Source organism: Siniperca chuatsi, linkage group LG13, assembly GCF_020085105.1.
Source record: "Siniperca chuatsi isolate FFG_IHB_CAS linkage group LG13, ASM2008510v1, whole genome shotgun sequence".
NCBI lineage: Eukaryota > Metazoa > Chordata > Actinopteri > Centrarchiformes > Sinipercidae > Siniperca > Siniperca chuatsi.
This window is the reverse complement of record NC_058054.1, coordinates 21143884-21159698: the sequence shown is the minus strand read 5'-3', so window position 1 is coordinate 21159698 and position 15815 is coordinate 21143884. Positions and strand designations below refer to the sequence as shown.

Sequence of the window (15815 nt, the reverse complement as noted above, 5' to 3'; positions counted from 1 at the left end):
CACCAGTTTCGGTGTACAGTATCACTAAAATAAATGTACTTTTTTTATTGAAGCCCTTCCATGTTGTCTGCGGTCTCTCTTTCACGTTCACTGGATCAATAACTAACAACAGACCATAGTATGATAGTTTCCTTTGTATGAGGTTTGTAGCTCTATTTTTCCACTTTCAAAACAAAAATTCCCCAAATACTTTGATATGATATCTTCTGCAATTGACACCCCAAATACATTTTCAGTTTCTGTACATATCTTTTTAAAGTGAACCGACTAAAGAAAAAGTCCTGTGCTTGTCCTTGAAAATTTGAGGCAAAGTCCTGACAATAGGTTTACTTAGAAGTCAGAACTGAATTTTTATTAAATAAAGGAACAGATAGAAAACTGAGATGTTGTTTGTGGGGTTAGTGTAATAAAACTCTACTGAATCATTTTGTTAAATTTGTAGGGTCAATAGTAATATAATCAATATTTCCAAACAAAAGAGAAAAGCTTTAATGGAAAGCTGGGAAGACATTTCTTTGATTTGAAGTATAACAAATATAAACATCTGACAAGAACTGGACAGAGAACATGAACAGAAAACAAAACTAAAGTAAGAGTGAAGGGATTGTCTCATATCAAAGCTTAAAGCTGCCTGTGGCTACAGAAATGAACATCCATCCTCTTTTGGAAAGAGTTTAGCAGTCAGTGAGAACGAGTGGAGATGTCAAATGTCAAACGTCAAACAGGACCTGAAAGGGCAACATTTACCCCAAATGTCCCAGAGCTTTGCTCTGTTTTCCTGTTCATGATGTCTTGTATGGTAGAGATGGGCAATGATTCGCTCTTGTCCCTCCGTGGGGCCTGAAGCAAGTCCACCACCACGCAACTGGGCTTAGGACGCCTGCGTCTTAATGCCCGTTTCTCCGCACGGGTCTTGGGTGGAGGGAGCCCGTCACAGATTCGACTGCAAGCTGTGGTGATGCCACAGAAGGTGGGGTCATCCGAGTGTGAAGACGCCTCCGAGCTGCCCTCTGATGGCGAGTCTCTAAACATAGGTTGAAGTAACCTTTTTGTAAGGGGTGTAGGGTTTGTGGTTACAGGTACACCATTACATACAACAGCTCCATTACACAGCTCTGGAGCAGCATGAAAAGAGGGTTTCAGAGTCTCCACTTTCTCCATGGGTTTCATCTTACGGCGTCTCCTCTGTGTGGGAAAAAGTTAGAGAGAAACCCTTACTACCAGTATTTCAAACATATATTTTACACTAATATTCTGCACTGCAATAACTTGATCTTTACACACCTTTCTGTTAGCTGGACAAAGACTCTGCGTCTCCTCTGAGTGCAGCATTTCTGGGCCTGAGAGCCAAAGAATGAGGTTATTTTCTACCAAGATAAGGAACGGTTCAATTTTGGATTGATTAGCTATTATTCAAGATATACTGTAAGAGAAAAACCTTGAAACAGATTAGTATTATTACCGTGATGGCACTTATGTAGTAGAACTATACCTTCAGTGGTGTCTAACTGGAATGACTCCGAATATATAAGTGGATAGGACGCGCTCCTCTTCAAGCCCATCTCATCACCGGAAGAGAACTGCCTATTAAAGAAACAGTAATGGTTGGGGGGAAAGCCTGCATGTAGCACCTTTAGTAAGACATGAGTCATGGCTATGTCATCACTTAAGATTCCAGCTGCGATGTTCTTGATGAATAACTGTATCAATAAACTGGCTTAATGAGTAGAAGCCATTTAAGGCATTGTAACCTCTGCCCATTAGCTGTAATAGCACATTAGGATAGGATTTCTCCATGGTAGTATTTGTTATTACATATATTATTGTTAGTAGAAAGTAAAACTGTACAATTGTCTTGGTACCTTTCAGAACAACAGTATGTGTAGCTCTTAGGTATGGGTGGCTCTGGTTCTGTGGTTATAGGAATAGTGGAGATACGGCGGTGGTTGGCATAGAGCAGCAGGACGAGACAGAGACACAACACCAGAGACAGCAGCAAGTAGTTCTGCCTGTCTGATACCTAGGAGACAGACCATTGATTATATCATTAGCAAAACAGCAGCAATGTCTGATGTGACAAAATGAGGGATGGAAAAATACAATGAATAAAATGGAGTATGACTAAAACAAGTAAACATTTAGATGTGTATTTCAGAAGCTGAATCACCAAGTACCAAGTAGCCTTTAAGATGTATCTTAAACTATGTGTCAGGACCAAGTACATCCTACTGACTTGGTCCTGGGAAATTTACTCCGTTTGATATCAGGCTGAAAAAAAACCTGCCTGATTACAAATGAAGGCTTTGTGCCTGGAGCATTGTATCTACCTCATTCTGCAGCTGGCTGACTTTGACAGACAGGTTGAGAACCAGCTGAGTCACATTCTCCAGCTGGCCCTGCAGCAACTGAATGGACTCAGTCTGACGCTGGTCCTTTGGGAGACAACAAATTAAGCAACTACACACACACACACATTCACATCATTGAAATGGTATGTAAAGGTATTATAAATAGCAAACAAACAAACATAACACTGACATATTATCACCTTATAAAGTTGATAAAGCTAATGAGTTAGCAAACAGTTGCCTATTTACACATTTGTTAGATACGGAGCAACATTAGCATTCATTTAAGGCCCTGACACACCAAACTGATGTCAAAGAACTAGCGGCGACAAAAGCTGACTGTTGCATTGCCTCACTTCGCCTGTGTATAGGCCAAAAAGTGACACTAGAACACACTGACTACAGCGAACGGCCAACTAGCACGTAGGTTTTGCGCCTGCGCGAGAGGTCATAACTCTCCATAGCAGCAGGTGGCGATAGTCTGCATTCGTCATTCAAAGAAAGAACGCCGGAAGACCTAGGACTGCGGATGCAAACAAAGCAGCCCCATGGATGTAGGTTTGCCTGCTCTCGCTCAGGCGCTTCATTCCAGATGGCCATGTCGTTGTTAAAATATCCCTGTATTTGAATGATCAGATGAGATGAAGCTGAAAAATGAAAAAATCCTTTGTGCCCTCTTGAAGTCGTTTGCTGCTTTGTTCACTTCCATTTTTCTTCTTGTACACTGTTTCGCTCGAGCTGAACAACCAATAAGAGTGATTTCTCTCACTGACTGGCTCCGCCGCTGATTCAACATGCACAGTTGGCCGGAAAAGCCTCAGACGAGGGCCGTCGAGTGCCAGTGGTGCGGAACTCACAGTAAAAACTAGGGCTACAGACGCTCACCGACGGTGCAGCTTTAAACCTAAAGCAGAAAACTTAAGGAAAAAAATACACTTGAAACTTGGAAGCAGCAGCTCAAACCCATGGCAATTTTGTACTCAGCCTAGCAATTTTTTCAATTGCATTTTGAATATATATGACAAAATGATTTGGGACAATTATCTCAAAGTCATACAACTCTACATGGCAACTGTCTACACTAACATTTATGTCCTTTCATTGCTCACCTGCTCCTCTGCTATTCTAGAGGTGTTCTGGAGTTTAATGATGGTTTTGTTGAAAGCCTTCTGCATCTCCTCCATCTGCTTTCGATACCTTCAATCAAAACATGGAAGAAGAAGTCTACTCCGTTTATACACAAAGGACAACAATGTTACTCTGTTTTGTTTTTTTTTCTGTAGCACTGGTGTGTGCCCCTGTTTCTCACCTCTGGCTAAGCTGCTCCAGGTAGCGTCCGCTGAGTGACATGTTCATCTCCAGGGCCTTGATGCGGTTGTTGAGTCTCATGAACACAGACTCCTTCTGGCTGGAGCCATGCACTGGGTTCCCGTTCTGCTCCGTGCCATTGGGCGGCTCTGCATAGATGTCTGAGAGGGACGGTGAGATAGGCAAGGAAGGAGAGGAAGAAGGAGCCGGAGGCATTTGACCGTTGCCACCTGATGATGTAGAGATGTCTTCTGCGAAATCCTCCGTTTTAGTTTCTGTGATGACCGGGTGACCACCAGAGGGCTCAAGTTCTATTACAGTGTCTAGAGCAGGGTGGGCTACTTCAGCGGAAGTAGTACCACTTTCAGGTACAGCTGGTGGGTCAGGGTGATGTTCTAAATGAGGGGCGGTGGTGGGATGGAGAACTTGGGATTGATCCGTCTTATCCGGGGTTTGGACGGGGGTATTTATTTCTAGTGGTGACACATCAACGTTAGGCTTCTCTTCTGTTAGTGCCACTGAGCCATCGTCCATTGTGGCACTGACACTGGGTTGTACATAGATGGAGCCACTGAGAGAAGCTGACGGCTCAATGTGCTTCTCTTCAGCCGGCACATCCTGGATCTTTTCTGGCCTTAGCTCCCTCGCTGGTTCCTCAGAAGACAGCTGTGGTGTCTCCACAATAGGGGTAGATTTGGCAGAGGATGAGTCAGTGGCACTGGGTTTGGGGAGGTTAGAGGTTTGACTGGGCTCCAGCAGAGGAGGTTTGGACATGGACTCTTTAAGAGATTGTACTGTGTTCCCTGGAGGCTGTAGTGTTTCTGACGGGCTGGCTCCACTCTCTGGCTCCTGCTCAGAAGCTTGTTCCTTTTCATGGGGCTGATGTACCTCACTGTGGTGCTGCTGAAGTTCAGGGCAGGCAGAGGGGGACACGGGTAGGATGGGAGGAATCATTTGCTTTCTGTTTATAGTTTGGCATTTCCTTTTTTTGGACAGCATGGCTGAACACTGCTGATGGAGATACTCCTGGAGGGAAGCTGCACAAGAGCAAGAGGAAGAAAATGAATGAAGTAGTGAACAGTAGTTTTGAATTTCTTGTTGTCGCTCATGCTGATCCCTTTTCTCTTTTCCTTCATCCAACTCCTCCTCCTTATCCAAAAGAGTGATTGTAGAGCTGATATGTTCTTCCTCATCTTTCTCTAAAGGAATGACAATTTTTTCCTCCACTGGGGGGAGCTCTTGCTTGCTTGTATCAGTGGTAGGTGTCTCTGGCACAGGGGTCTCTGAGGAGGGGACTTCAGTTGCAAGGATATCAGGGTCTGGTAAAATCTCTTCCTCAACAGACTCTGGACTAGAGAGGGATAAGGACAATATAGTACATATTAAATACAGTAAAGGAAGAACACAATACAACAGTCATGAAAGACAAAAAAGCTAATCTACAAAATATCTGAAGAGCATGTAGAGGAACTGTATCCATTATTTCACAAAGCACTGGTTAATGGAAAAGCAGATTTCCAGATATGAAAAACTAATTTTAAAAAAAGGTACCAGATACAGCATAATGTACTAGCATTAGTTTGTAGGGATTTCATTATATTATACCAGTGTCAACTTGCACAAACATTCCAACCTAACTTTAACATAGACTATTGTGCATTGACGTGATAGTGAGCAGCTGTAACGAAAGAGTTTCCCCTCGTCCAATTATACTTAATGAAACACATTACAAGCAATTTCGCAATGTTTTTGTTCAGCTCTGAAAAACAATGATAGAGTTAAGATTTGTTGAAGGTCAATTTACAATTATGAAAGGTGATATAAGACTCATGACATGTACTCACACTGAAGTAAGGTCTGTGGTGGTAGCTTCAGTGGTGCTTTCAAGCCGTGTTCCTAAACTCATGTTTACTTCCTGTGATGAAAGGTTGCCTACAAAACGTAAATAAGAAAAATAACATTAAGAGTGAACACACAAATTATTATCATTTACAAAAGTCATCGCAAACATACTGTCAACAACTGAAAAGTTGGAAAAATAAAATATTGACTGTATCTCCTTCAAAAAACAGAGGTTGTGAGACAAAACTGGATGTTAGAGCGGATTGTGTTGGTTATACCTTGCATCTCTGGGCCTCCGCCGAGAACATTGACAGCAATATTATTTACCATGTTCAAAATGACATCTGAAGAGAAAATGTAAACACCAGAGTAACAAGTTAATACAGTAATCCAGGTTTGGGATCATTGTAGTCGTCTTTATGCAGTAGAAATGCATGTTTGCTATACTTACCCTTTGCTGATCCAATCAGATTCTTGGATAACTTGTCTTCACCAGGTGCATATCCAGGAGGATAATCTGTAGGGAGCAGTTAATAACACACATCAATCTCACAACAAAACAGTAAAGGACAATGATAATTGTGACTGTAAAACCCTTTTTATTTTGGTGCCTATGTGACTAGTATATTATATTTATCCTCACAAGTGATACAAACTGTACCAAATAGGTTGCTCTGAGTGTATCTTGCATTTTGTAATGCTTCAATTTATCACAGGTGGAAAACATTCTAACTATATGAAATTTATCATGTTCTCAGTTCTCACCCAAGTCATCATCCTGATCATCTGGTCTTTCTGGGGGATCAGCTATCTCCTCATACTCTTCCACCATGCTTGTGCCAAACACCCTGGAAAGTACGTTAAAATCATTCTTTAACCAGGCTCATGTAACAGTGAAATCTAATCTGCGTTATCTAGTAACTTAACTTAAAAGTGGTCCATTATTTGACAGCCTGTAGGGGGCAGAGAGCTACACTAACGCCCTACAACACACACACACACAGTAGAAGAGAGTCATCCAATAGCTGATCCTCTTCCTCAACATGAGGAAGTTCTAACGCAAGCATCAAACTAGTGTTTGATTTCCCCTGATGGGGCACCTGGAATTGCACCAGAAATAACCGCCGCCTTACAGTAACTATTATAGTCAATAGTAGCATGTTGTGAAATGTGTGTTGGTTTTAACAATTTCTGCCACAAGCTTCAGCCAAATTTGTCTTTACATTTTGGAAGTGGAAGTGGAAAGAACAGCTGCTAACACATGCATCAGTTCTCCTTGCGCCCACCAAAGGCTTGATAGTGTGGTAAGGGTGTGAGATGACCATGAGCCAAATATTACATAATATCACTTGACACCACCTTGAGCTCATGCAGTATACAACAAGCTATCATTTGGAAAACACACTTCAAGCCAACTGGATTAATCAAATAAAAAATAAGCAATGTTTTAATCAATTAAAATAGAAAAATATATAATCAATTAAAAAGACCTACAACACAAAACAATAAAAAGTACGACGATAAGAACATGACACATCCATAGCAATAGCTACATGTTGCTTTTACTTCCATGTTTGTTCCATAGTAAGGTTTCTTTCTTCCTTTTTAAACAGCTTACAAGAGTAAAATCTGACAACATGCCATTTGCTATGTTAAGAGTATGTTAGAAAAACTTGACAATGCCGGAATAGTACGTACCTTATGAGACTGAGGGGACAGAAATGTTCAGAGCCGAAGTGAGAGACCAGCTCTACCTACAAAAATGCAAAAATGATTCCGATATTATGATGGAAATGTGTGCTGTATTATACCCCACGCAAATCAACATTCTCAACAGTGGTTGTGTTATTTACAATCAGCAAAGCCGTGATTTTGTTTTGTTATAAAATCAGTACAATGGGTTAAAATGAAACATTAAGCGACTGATTGGCAATGTGAATGAATCTGAGAAGAACATCTCAGTATAGGATAAGTTAGATCGTTTGACATACTATGTTTGATTTTTTTGAATGACAACTGGTGGGTATCATTTCATGGCTAATCAAAAGTTCATTATGTGTGATATGAATGTGCCCATGTTATAATGAGTTAGCAGCTACTTAGATCTGATTCTGTCTAGAGTTGATCACACCACTTAGACAAAAGAAAGACACAAAATACATGGTTTACTATGCTCACTCAACCACAGACCTCTGAAAGAAAAGCAGGCTAACCTTTATGTACTTGGTGAACATCTGAAGCAAGAGAGACAGAAAAAAGAGAAAACAATTAAGGAGATGTATACATGCATTCAAAACAGGATTGCATGTACCAAGAGTGTATGTTGGTTTTAATTTGAGTCACTTCAGAGGCAAAATGACCGTGATGCCATCATCTCTGAGACTCAGCCATGTCTAAATCTAGAATGTTAAACACTGTCCAAATTGGCCTAGTCACATTTTACATTTCAGGAATCTGCTGGTGCTCTTATCCAGAATAATGAATAATATGAGCAACAGTTAAACTGTTACATGCAGACCTCCTACAATACAGTCTTATCATTCTACAGACCGTAGACTTTGTGACTATAAAGAAAAGGAAGAATAAAAGTTGCTGAAAAGAGCTGAAACTTCCATTCAAAGGGATTCAAAGAGAAAGTGTACAGAAACAGCTAAACTGTTCCATGTTAAATGCTCACATGCATTAAGAGATTACAGCAATTCCTCTGCACTACTTTAGCATAGAACAGAGACAGATGCAGTGGTAGTGATGTGTGCTCACCTTCACATATTTAGCATAAAGATGTTCATCTAATGGGAAGCTCTGGACTGTGCGTTCATCTCGGGCATGAAAGGTTCCCAGCTTTAGCCACTTGTTTGTTGGATATCTACCGGAGTAGATTTACACAACACAGTCAGTACAGTGATATGGATGTCTGGGAGCCAAGGATCACAGCTTGGCATCATTAAACATGACAGTTTTGATAATTAAAATTTGATTTCCTATTTCTGATGTTTTCTATAATGAACCACACTCAGTTATTCCAATAAAATGCCCTTAGTTTTCTCCCAAAAAGAAGAAAAATAGAAGATTAACATTAGTAATATACTGGCGGATACTGTTTTTTTTTTAAATATAGCTTCACTGAAGATATAACATAAATATTCCCATTCTGTATTAAAAACGTGTATGATAGCTGCAGTGCGTACCTATCACTGATGGAGACAAGAAAGTCTTTGGGAGTAGAAGAGAAGAGCTCAAAGTTAGCAATGTCCAACTGCTTCACCTGGATGGGCTCACAGAGCTCAATGATGAACCTGAACGAGAAACAAAGCTTTAAAAATTGGCTTCCAGTGGAGATGAAAAGAAATTTTCTCAGGTTGCATCTGTGGATAGAAAGCAGTAGATGCATGAATACTACATACCAGATTTTATTACTACAGGGGTTTAGCATGTACAAGTCCATGTTCTCCTTCAATATGGACGAAGTGCTCTGTATGGAACAAATTCACAAATCAACATGCGCTTGTATTTGCCATTATGTCATCATAGTAGGATGTAGTATTATATATACACAATACCTTTGCCTCTGGGTTAGCACCAAGGATCTTGGCTCCACACTCCACTGAGGCATAGTTATTGAAGTTCTTCTGGACCTTTTTCACCGTATGAGAAGCCCCATTGTTAGAAGTATGAGTAGACTGAGCTATTGAGAGGAAGAATATAACAAAGAATTATGGGGGAGTTTTAAATTCCAGTCCTTGGTTTCGTACATATACCGGAATATGTTGTGATCTGGATCATCAAGCTTAACACAGCTTTACAAGCAGGATAAACTTTAACATAATCTTACTCTTTTCTTTCTCCACCTCCATCATCTTCCGCTTCCACTCATCAAAAGTGGGGATGTCCTCGGGGTCTTTGCTGCTCACACTGGAATCTGTGTCTGTGGTAACAGGGGAGCTCAGGTCCTGTCAAAGATAATGAGAAAATGAGAGCTGGGACACCTCTTTTGGTAAAGAGAGGAAAATAGTTCACATGGTATCCGAGTTCCTTACTTGCTCTTTCAGCATGTGTGATGTGTTGGCCTCCAGATGCTGTGTGCTGTGACCAGCCGGAGAACCCAGGGGAGGGTCATTGTGGGTTTTTGTACCTGCAGTGTGAACATTGATAGTGTTCTCCAGAGCAACTGGAGGACTGCTGGTCAAGGGAAAGAAAGCATTGTTGCCTTGTTTAAGTGTGTCAGAGACAACGATGCAAGAGAAATGTTATTTTGATATTTTTAGCTCACTAAGCAGGGCACAAGATTAACCATACCTACCTATCACTGTCATATGGATTGCTCTCTTCTTCTTCTTCACAGTCAGCTGGAGGCAGGTCAGATTCAATTACCTCAGATGCAGCTACTTCAGATGCATCATCTGAAAAACTGAAATGAAACAACAATTCATGTTACATTGTTGCAGCCCTTTCATTTGCAGGGAGACATCAAAGAAAAAAATGAATACTTTAAAAAGGAACTTGCTCTCATACAGTGCTGTAACCAAACACCAAAATAAACAGATAACTGAACAGCTCTTTTTAAAATAAACCTGGAGGTAATAATATCTTGCCTATTTGGGAGGTTGTCTTGAAGGTTAAGGATGTTGGGGTTGTCTTTCAGCTCAGCAGCAAAACCATCGACATGGTCAGAGGAAGGTAGCAGGGAGGCTGAGTCCTGGTCTTGAGTGATGGAGGTGTCAGGATGTTGATTTTCTGAGCTCTGCTCAGGTTCTGGCTCAGGTTGTGAAATTCCTTTGTCTGCCTCCAACTCTACCTCTACAGCAGGCTCCTCCACTTCAAAGGCCTGATGGATAAACAGAGAGATATTTGAGCTGTGGAGGGAAATATTAAAACGTTTGGCCCATTAGCCAGAGTTGGACTGATGAACCAAACACTTAAAGCTTCAAATGTTCCAGGAACGATCAATAAAAAGAACTGGATAGTACGATGCATATGACTGCTTATCCAGGTGTAAAACTGTTGTGCTGCTCTGGAGGAAACCAAATGGTAAAACCTTTAGAAATCTTACTTTAAACATGTCTTTGAAATTATTACTCACATGCATTAGGCAAACATCACAGCACATAATCCATTTGTAGTATTATGTATATTATTTTTGGGGATGGGGCAAATTTTATTTACATAAATGCTTCAACTGTACTGTACCTCTGAATATTGTTTTTTGTCCACCTCTTGTCTTGTCTGCTCCTCTTTTTGCTGTTCATCCTCTATCAATTGCTCATTTATAGATATAGACTGGGCAGGTAAGACCCAGCTTTCCTCAACCTAGAGAAAACACACACACACACACACACACACACAGATATCATTGACACCATGAAAGGGACAGTTCAGTCCCAGAAGCCAAAACACCCACAAATCTGAATGAGCAACATACATTTTTTACTAGCTCATACAGAAACTGTGGTGCAACTGCTGTTAATCTGATACGTGTATAGCATGGCAGCAGGTTTCCTGTGTGGTTAAATAAGCTAAAAGAAAATAAGTGTACGGCCACATGAGGGATTTCATACAGCAACCTGTGAAACCTCTTGGCAATGAGGTGGGTTATACTATGGTAGTAAACAGCTGATGCTACCTTGTGATAATGAATCTTTTCCTCTGACTCTTCCTCCGAACCGTCGTCCTGTGAGGACACGGGCCTCTGGGCCACTTGGTGCGACTCCGTGCAACCAACATAGCAACTAGGGTACCTACGAGACAAAAGGGAAAGACAACCAGTGTCATAATACCATTGAGTCAGTTTGTCTGGAAATGGGTCACTTGTTAATGCATTGGTGAAAAATGTCCTGATATCTGGGAAAGAAGCACAAGTATAGGGCTATTCTTAAACTCTTTATTTGACTGCAGTAAGTCATACACAGAGGAAGCTGCAGGCCAATGTCCCTACGATGTGTAAATGCCAGTGGCCTGTACCCCAATTTAGGCAATTTATCTTATCTGTATGCCGTAAGGAAATGTTGTAAAAGTCAAGAGACACACCTAAAACAAGTTACATACTGTTCAACCCGACGGTAGGGCTTTGAAAAATAAACCTACCCTTTTTTTAAATGTTATTTATATTTCAATATATTCTGTTTTTGTCTGTTGTCTGAAACCTTCAGTATCTGTCACCTGTTTAGTTAAAAAAAAAGAAACTATTTAGGAAAGTAAAAAATAATGAATGAATGAGATTCACCTTTTTTACTATTATACATTTTTTTCTAAAATGAGTTCAGTTTCTGTGTATAAATATATCTTTAAACCCTATTCTTTTGTTTTAAACACCAGAGTTCTGTTGGGTGACACTGTGCCGGAAAAATGGTCGGGGTCACAGTGTCTGTTCTCACTCCTGGCAGGTAAAAAACAACAATAATTAGCAGTAACAAGGCTTTAAATAATTGCAATAATAATGGCACGTTCCTGTGGGGGAAAAGGTCCTCCTCGCCCAGTCTCAAAGGCCACACTCCAACAGCAACTGCAACTTGTCAACAATTCAAGCCATTATCTGGATTTTATCTGGGCTTCCAGGTCAAGTACTTTACTACACCACTGGGCTGGCTGGCACAACTGCCTTGTTGATCTGACTTGAGAGGCTAGACTAGTCACGAACACTTCTGTGAACAACAGAGCATTTGTTTTCTAATTGAAAGCCAGTAGCCATAATGTAACTCCAGAAGGAGCAAGCGTAGTGTTTAGGCATGACTTGCTAAATAATTAACTGGTTACAGACAAAGAGTTAAAGCAGTAGACTTTCCAAAGAAAATGGTAGGAAATGCAAAACATTTTTAGGTGTATCCTTCATAATGAAATGAATATTCCCTGTGTGGGTGAGTCTATGTGTTACATATTGTGATGAGTTTTTCAATATTCAAGAGTAACTGGTCAAATGAAATTCAATAGGCAAGAATAGGATGTAGTATTTAAGGGATAGCAGATGCTATGCAATACCTAGAAACAGAACTTTTACAAAGTAGGTTGGATATGAAGGCGTGAGCTGCTCAATATGCAACAAATGCAATAGATACAAATGTTTCCCACAGGTGCAAAGATCATGTGCATGTGTCCACTCTCTCAAGATTGTCCTTGAGACACACCTCTGACTGACAAGTAACCCGTGAGTCTTTCAACTGCTGTCACATGACATGATGCATGATTACTACAATTTTGAACCTGACTAATAATCTGATAAGATTAGTACATGAGGATGTGGCATCACCCGTAGACAGACAGACTTTTTCACAGCAGACATTTAGACACTTCAAGAAATGTATGACGGCTCAGTTCCTCCGTTCCATACAGAAATCTACTGTGCCAAGAGTACAGATAACAGACATTGAAATGTCAAAAAATACTATCGCTCACAGCTTCACTCTAAAATGAGCTAAAGCAATGCTGGTGAAAGTAGGCCAGGTCAACATCACCAACACTGAACTTAATATCATATTACATCATATCCCTCCCTCCCTCCCCTCTCTCTCTATCTTATCTTATGTACAGTAACGTGTCAGTGCGTGTTATGTTTTGTTACTATCTTCTAAGATCATGACTAGAGCCCATAATCATCCTACATAATCTCTCTTCCTGCTTGCTTTACTGTGTTCTGTCAGATTTACACAGACCGCCAGCTTTCAATAGGACTGACGGTGACAGGCCTATAATCCTGTCAAGAGCTGACGAACCAAATGTAACGTCGGCTAACGTTAGCTCTGTGACAATATGGGTCGTGGGAATCAACAGCCAGTGATGTAGACTCAGCAGATTCATTTGTGTGTGGCAAAGATCTTATGGTTGTTTTAGTCAAGAGTCTTTCATAAAGGCTTCACTGCATGCTTGTCAGCTAGTGCTTAAAGGAGATTGATACATGGCACAAACTTGTGGCGGCTGATTATATTTATATAATTCTGCCAAGGTAGTACAATGTCATGAGGCGGTATGTGTTAGATAGCTACGTAGGCACAACTTGTTAATCCGCTAGCTGTGTTAAACCTAGCTAACAAGCTAGTGAGTACTTATGGTCAGCAACTAAAGCTAATTCGTAACACTGACAAGTCAGAAGTCAGCCAGGTGCCACATCACAGCATAATGTTGACGCTAGCTAGCTAGCTAATGCAATGCGTAGTAACTGATTTAAACCTTGGGTAACGTTTGTCAGACAGTTTGTTAGTTTTCCCTGTCAATGTTTGTCAATGACATGATAATAACACTAAGTGCAAATTTAATCAACTTACCAACAGACTACAGCTACACATAGCCACACTGACACAAGTCGCCATACCAGTGGTGTCATCTTCATCCCTCTCCTGCCGGGACAGACATTATCGCCGTACTCAGAAATAGCGTTTTACTCTTTTAGCTAGCAGTCACAGCATAAATTCACCCGCAGTTTCCTGTTAACTTTACTACCGTTCGCTGTTTGACGGGTGAAATGAGTGTGATGCTAGCCGCTGTCACCCACACACAACCTGCTACTGACTGTCATTGCGTGTCAGTCTTCAACTGTCCAATGAAAAGGCAGAGAGGCTGTTGCGCAGTTCAAACTGAGCGAGCGTGTGTTGGGAGCGCTCGTTTCGTAGCCTCTGGTCGCTCGAGTGGGTGGAGTTTCTCTCAGTAAGGTATTTAAACCGGGTAAGAGCGGCTAATCCTGCCTTCAAATGTTGTCATAATTGTAGTTATTAATTACGACTCATGATGAAAAAAAATAGACCCCACAGTGTGATAAATATGATACACGAGCCACCGAGTTGTGGTCCACTTTTTAAAAACGATGTGTGATAAAACCTCGTTTGAATACGAAACCTGACATAGTGTACATCCATGCTCGCTAAAATGAGATAGATGAGTAATATACATTTGATGCAGTTATTTGTAAAATGACCCACATTGTGCAAATCAAAGCGCCCCCCCCCTTCTCCCCTCCCCCTCTGGGTAGGTCAGACCACAACCTGGTTCACCTTAAACCCTGCTATGTGCCTCTAGTTAAAAGGCAGCCTGCGACCACAAGGACAGTGAGGAGATGGTCAGGGGAGGCCTATGAGACACTGCAGGAATGTTTCGAAGTGACAAACTGGGATGCACTCTGTGAGCCTCATGGAGAGGACATTGACGGGCTCACTGAGTGCATCACTGGCTACATTAACTTCTGTGTGGACTGCAATGTCCCAACCAAGACGGTCCATTGTTACCCAAATATCAAACCGTGGGTAACAAAAGACATCAAGGACATTCTAAATGCCAAGAGGAGGGCCTTTACTGATGGTAATAGGGAGGAGGTGAGGGCAATCCAGGCCGACCTGAAGGTGAAAATCAGGAGGCCAAAGAGAAGTACAGGAGGAAGCTGGAGCGGAAACTCCAGCAGAACAATATGAGGGAGGTCTGGAGCGGCATGAAGACCATCACTGGCTTCAGACCGACTGGCAGCAGAGGAGTTGAAGGCAGCTTGGACAGGGCCAACGAACTGAATCTGTTCTTTAACAGATTCGACACACCGGCTCCTGGTCATCCCCCCTCTAACTCAGCTGCTGTCGGCCCTCAATCTCCTCTGAGTACTCTGCTCCCCCTCCCCATCAGGCTAACGGCCCTCTCCAGACCGACGACTCCCCCCCTCCCCCACCTGTAACTTCTGCTGTGTGCCTGACTGCTGACCAGGTGAGAGGACAGCTGATGAGGCTCCACTCGAACAAGGCTGCAGGCCCCGATGGCGTTAGCCCCGGGGTGCTAAAAGCCTGTGCCCCCCAGCTTTGTGGAGTCCTTCAACACGTCTTCAACCTGAGCCTGAGTCTTCAAAGGGTCCCCATTCTGTGGAAGACATCTTGCCTCGTTCCTGTGTCGAAGACGCCACGTCCCAGTGGCTCCAAGGACTACAGACCGGTGGCACTGACCTCCCACATAATGAAGACCCTGGAGAGACTAGTGCTGGAACAGCTGCGGCCCATCGTCAGACCCCTCCTGGACCCCCTTCAGTTTGCCTACCAGCCCCGGCTGGGAGTTGAGGACGCCATCATCTACCTGCTTAACCGCATCCACACCCACCTGGACAGGCCGGCAAGCACGGTGAGGATCATGTTTTTGACTTCTCCAGTGCTTTCAACACCATCCGGCCTGCCCTGCTGGGAGAGAAGCTGGCAGCGATGCAGGTGGACGCCCCCTTTGTCCTGGATTGTGGACTACCTGACTGGCAGACCACAGCACGTGCGGCTGCAGCACTGTGTGTCAGACAGCGTGGTCAGCAACACTGGGGCCCCTCAGGGGACTGTCCTCTCTCCCTTCCTCTTCACCATCTACACCACGGACTTC

General features: G+C 42.2%; 1 protein-coding gene across 3 annotated transcripts; it reads right to left on the bottom strand.

Annotated features, from left to right (window-relative positions):
• Positions 1-465: 465 nt before the first annotated feature.
• On the bottom strand, positions 466-14026 carry LOC122887573 (SUN domain-containing ossification factor-like). Of its 3 annotated transcripts, none has more exons than XM_044220905.1 (24): positions 13751-14026; positions 11119-11233; positions 10686-10805; positions 10091-10323; positions 9799-9906; positions 9536-9677; positions 9331-9448; positions 9059-9183; positions 8903-8970; positions 8687-8794; positions 8259-8364; positions 7712-7732; positions 7197-7252; positions 6264-6346; positions 5950-6015; positions 5777-5842; positions 5501-5588; positions 3658-5007; positions 3458-3545; positions 2328-2432; positions 1863-2020; positions 1493-1584; positions 1285-1340; positions 466-1185 (listed from the first exon to the last, which is right to left on the bottom strand). In XM_044220905.1, the coding sequence occupies exons 1-24, from the start codon at positions 13813-13815 to the stop codon at positions 718-720; spliced, it is 4005 nt and encodes a 1334-aa protein (XP_044076840.1). In that variant the 5' UTR covers positions 13816-14026; the 3' UTR covers positions 466-717. The 3 variants fall into 3 exon arrangements, with proteins under 3 accessions (XP_044076840.1, XP_044076841.1, XP_044076842.1); XM_044220906.1 differs by having other exon boundaries at positions 9536-9674; XM_044220907.1 differs by lacking the exon at positions 7712-7732.
• Positions 14027-15815: the final 1789 nt, after the last annotated feature.

Excerpts from the sequence above, each read along its gene's own strand:
- LOC122887573 (XM_044220905.1), bottom strand. The coding sequence starts at position 13,815 with ATGAAGATGACACCACTGGTATGGCGACTTGTGTCAGTGTGGCTATGT. Across the intron at positions 6,016-6,263 it reads TGATCAGGATGATGACTTGG|ATTATCCTCCTGGATATGCA; the intron begins GTGAGAACTGAG and ends TGCTCCCTACAG. Across the intron at positions 1,186-1,284 it reads TTTGTCCAGCTAACAGAAAG|AGGAGACGCCGTAAGATGAA; the intron begins GTGTGTAAAGAT and ends TTTCCCACACAG.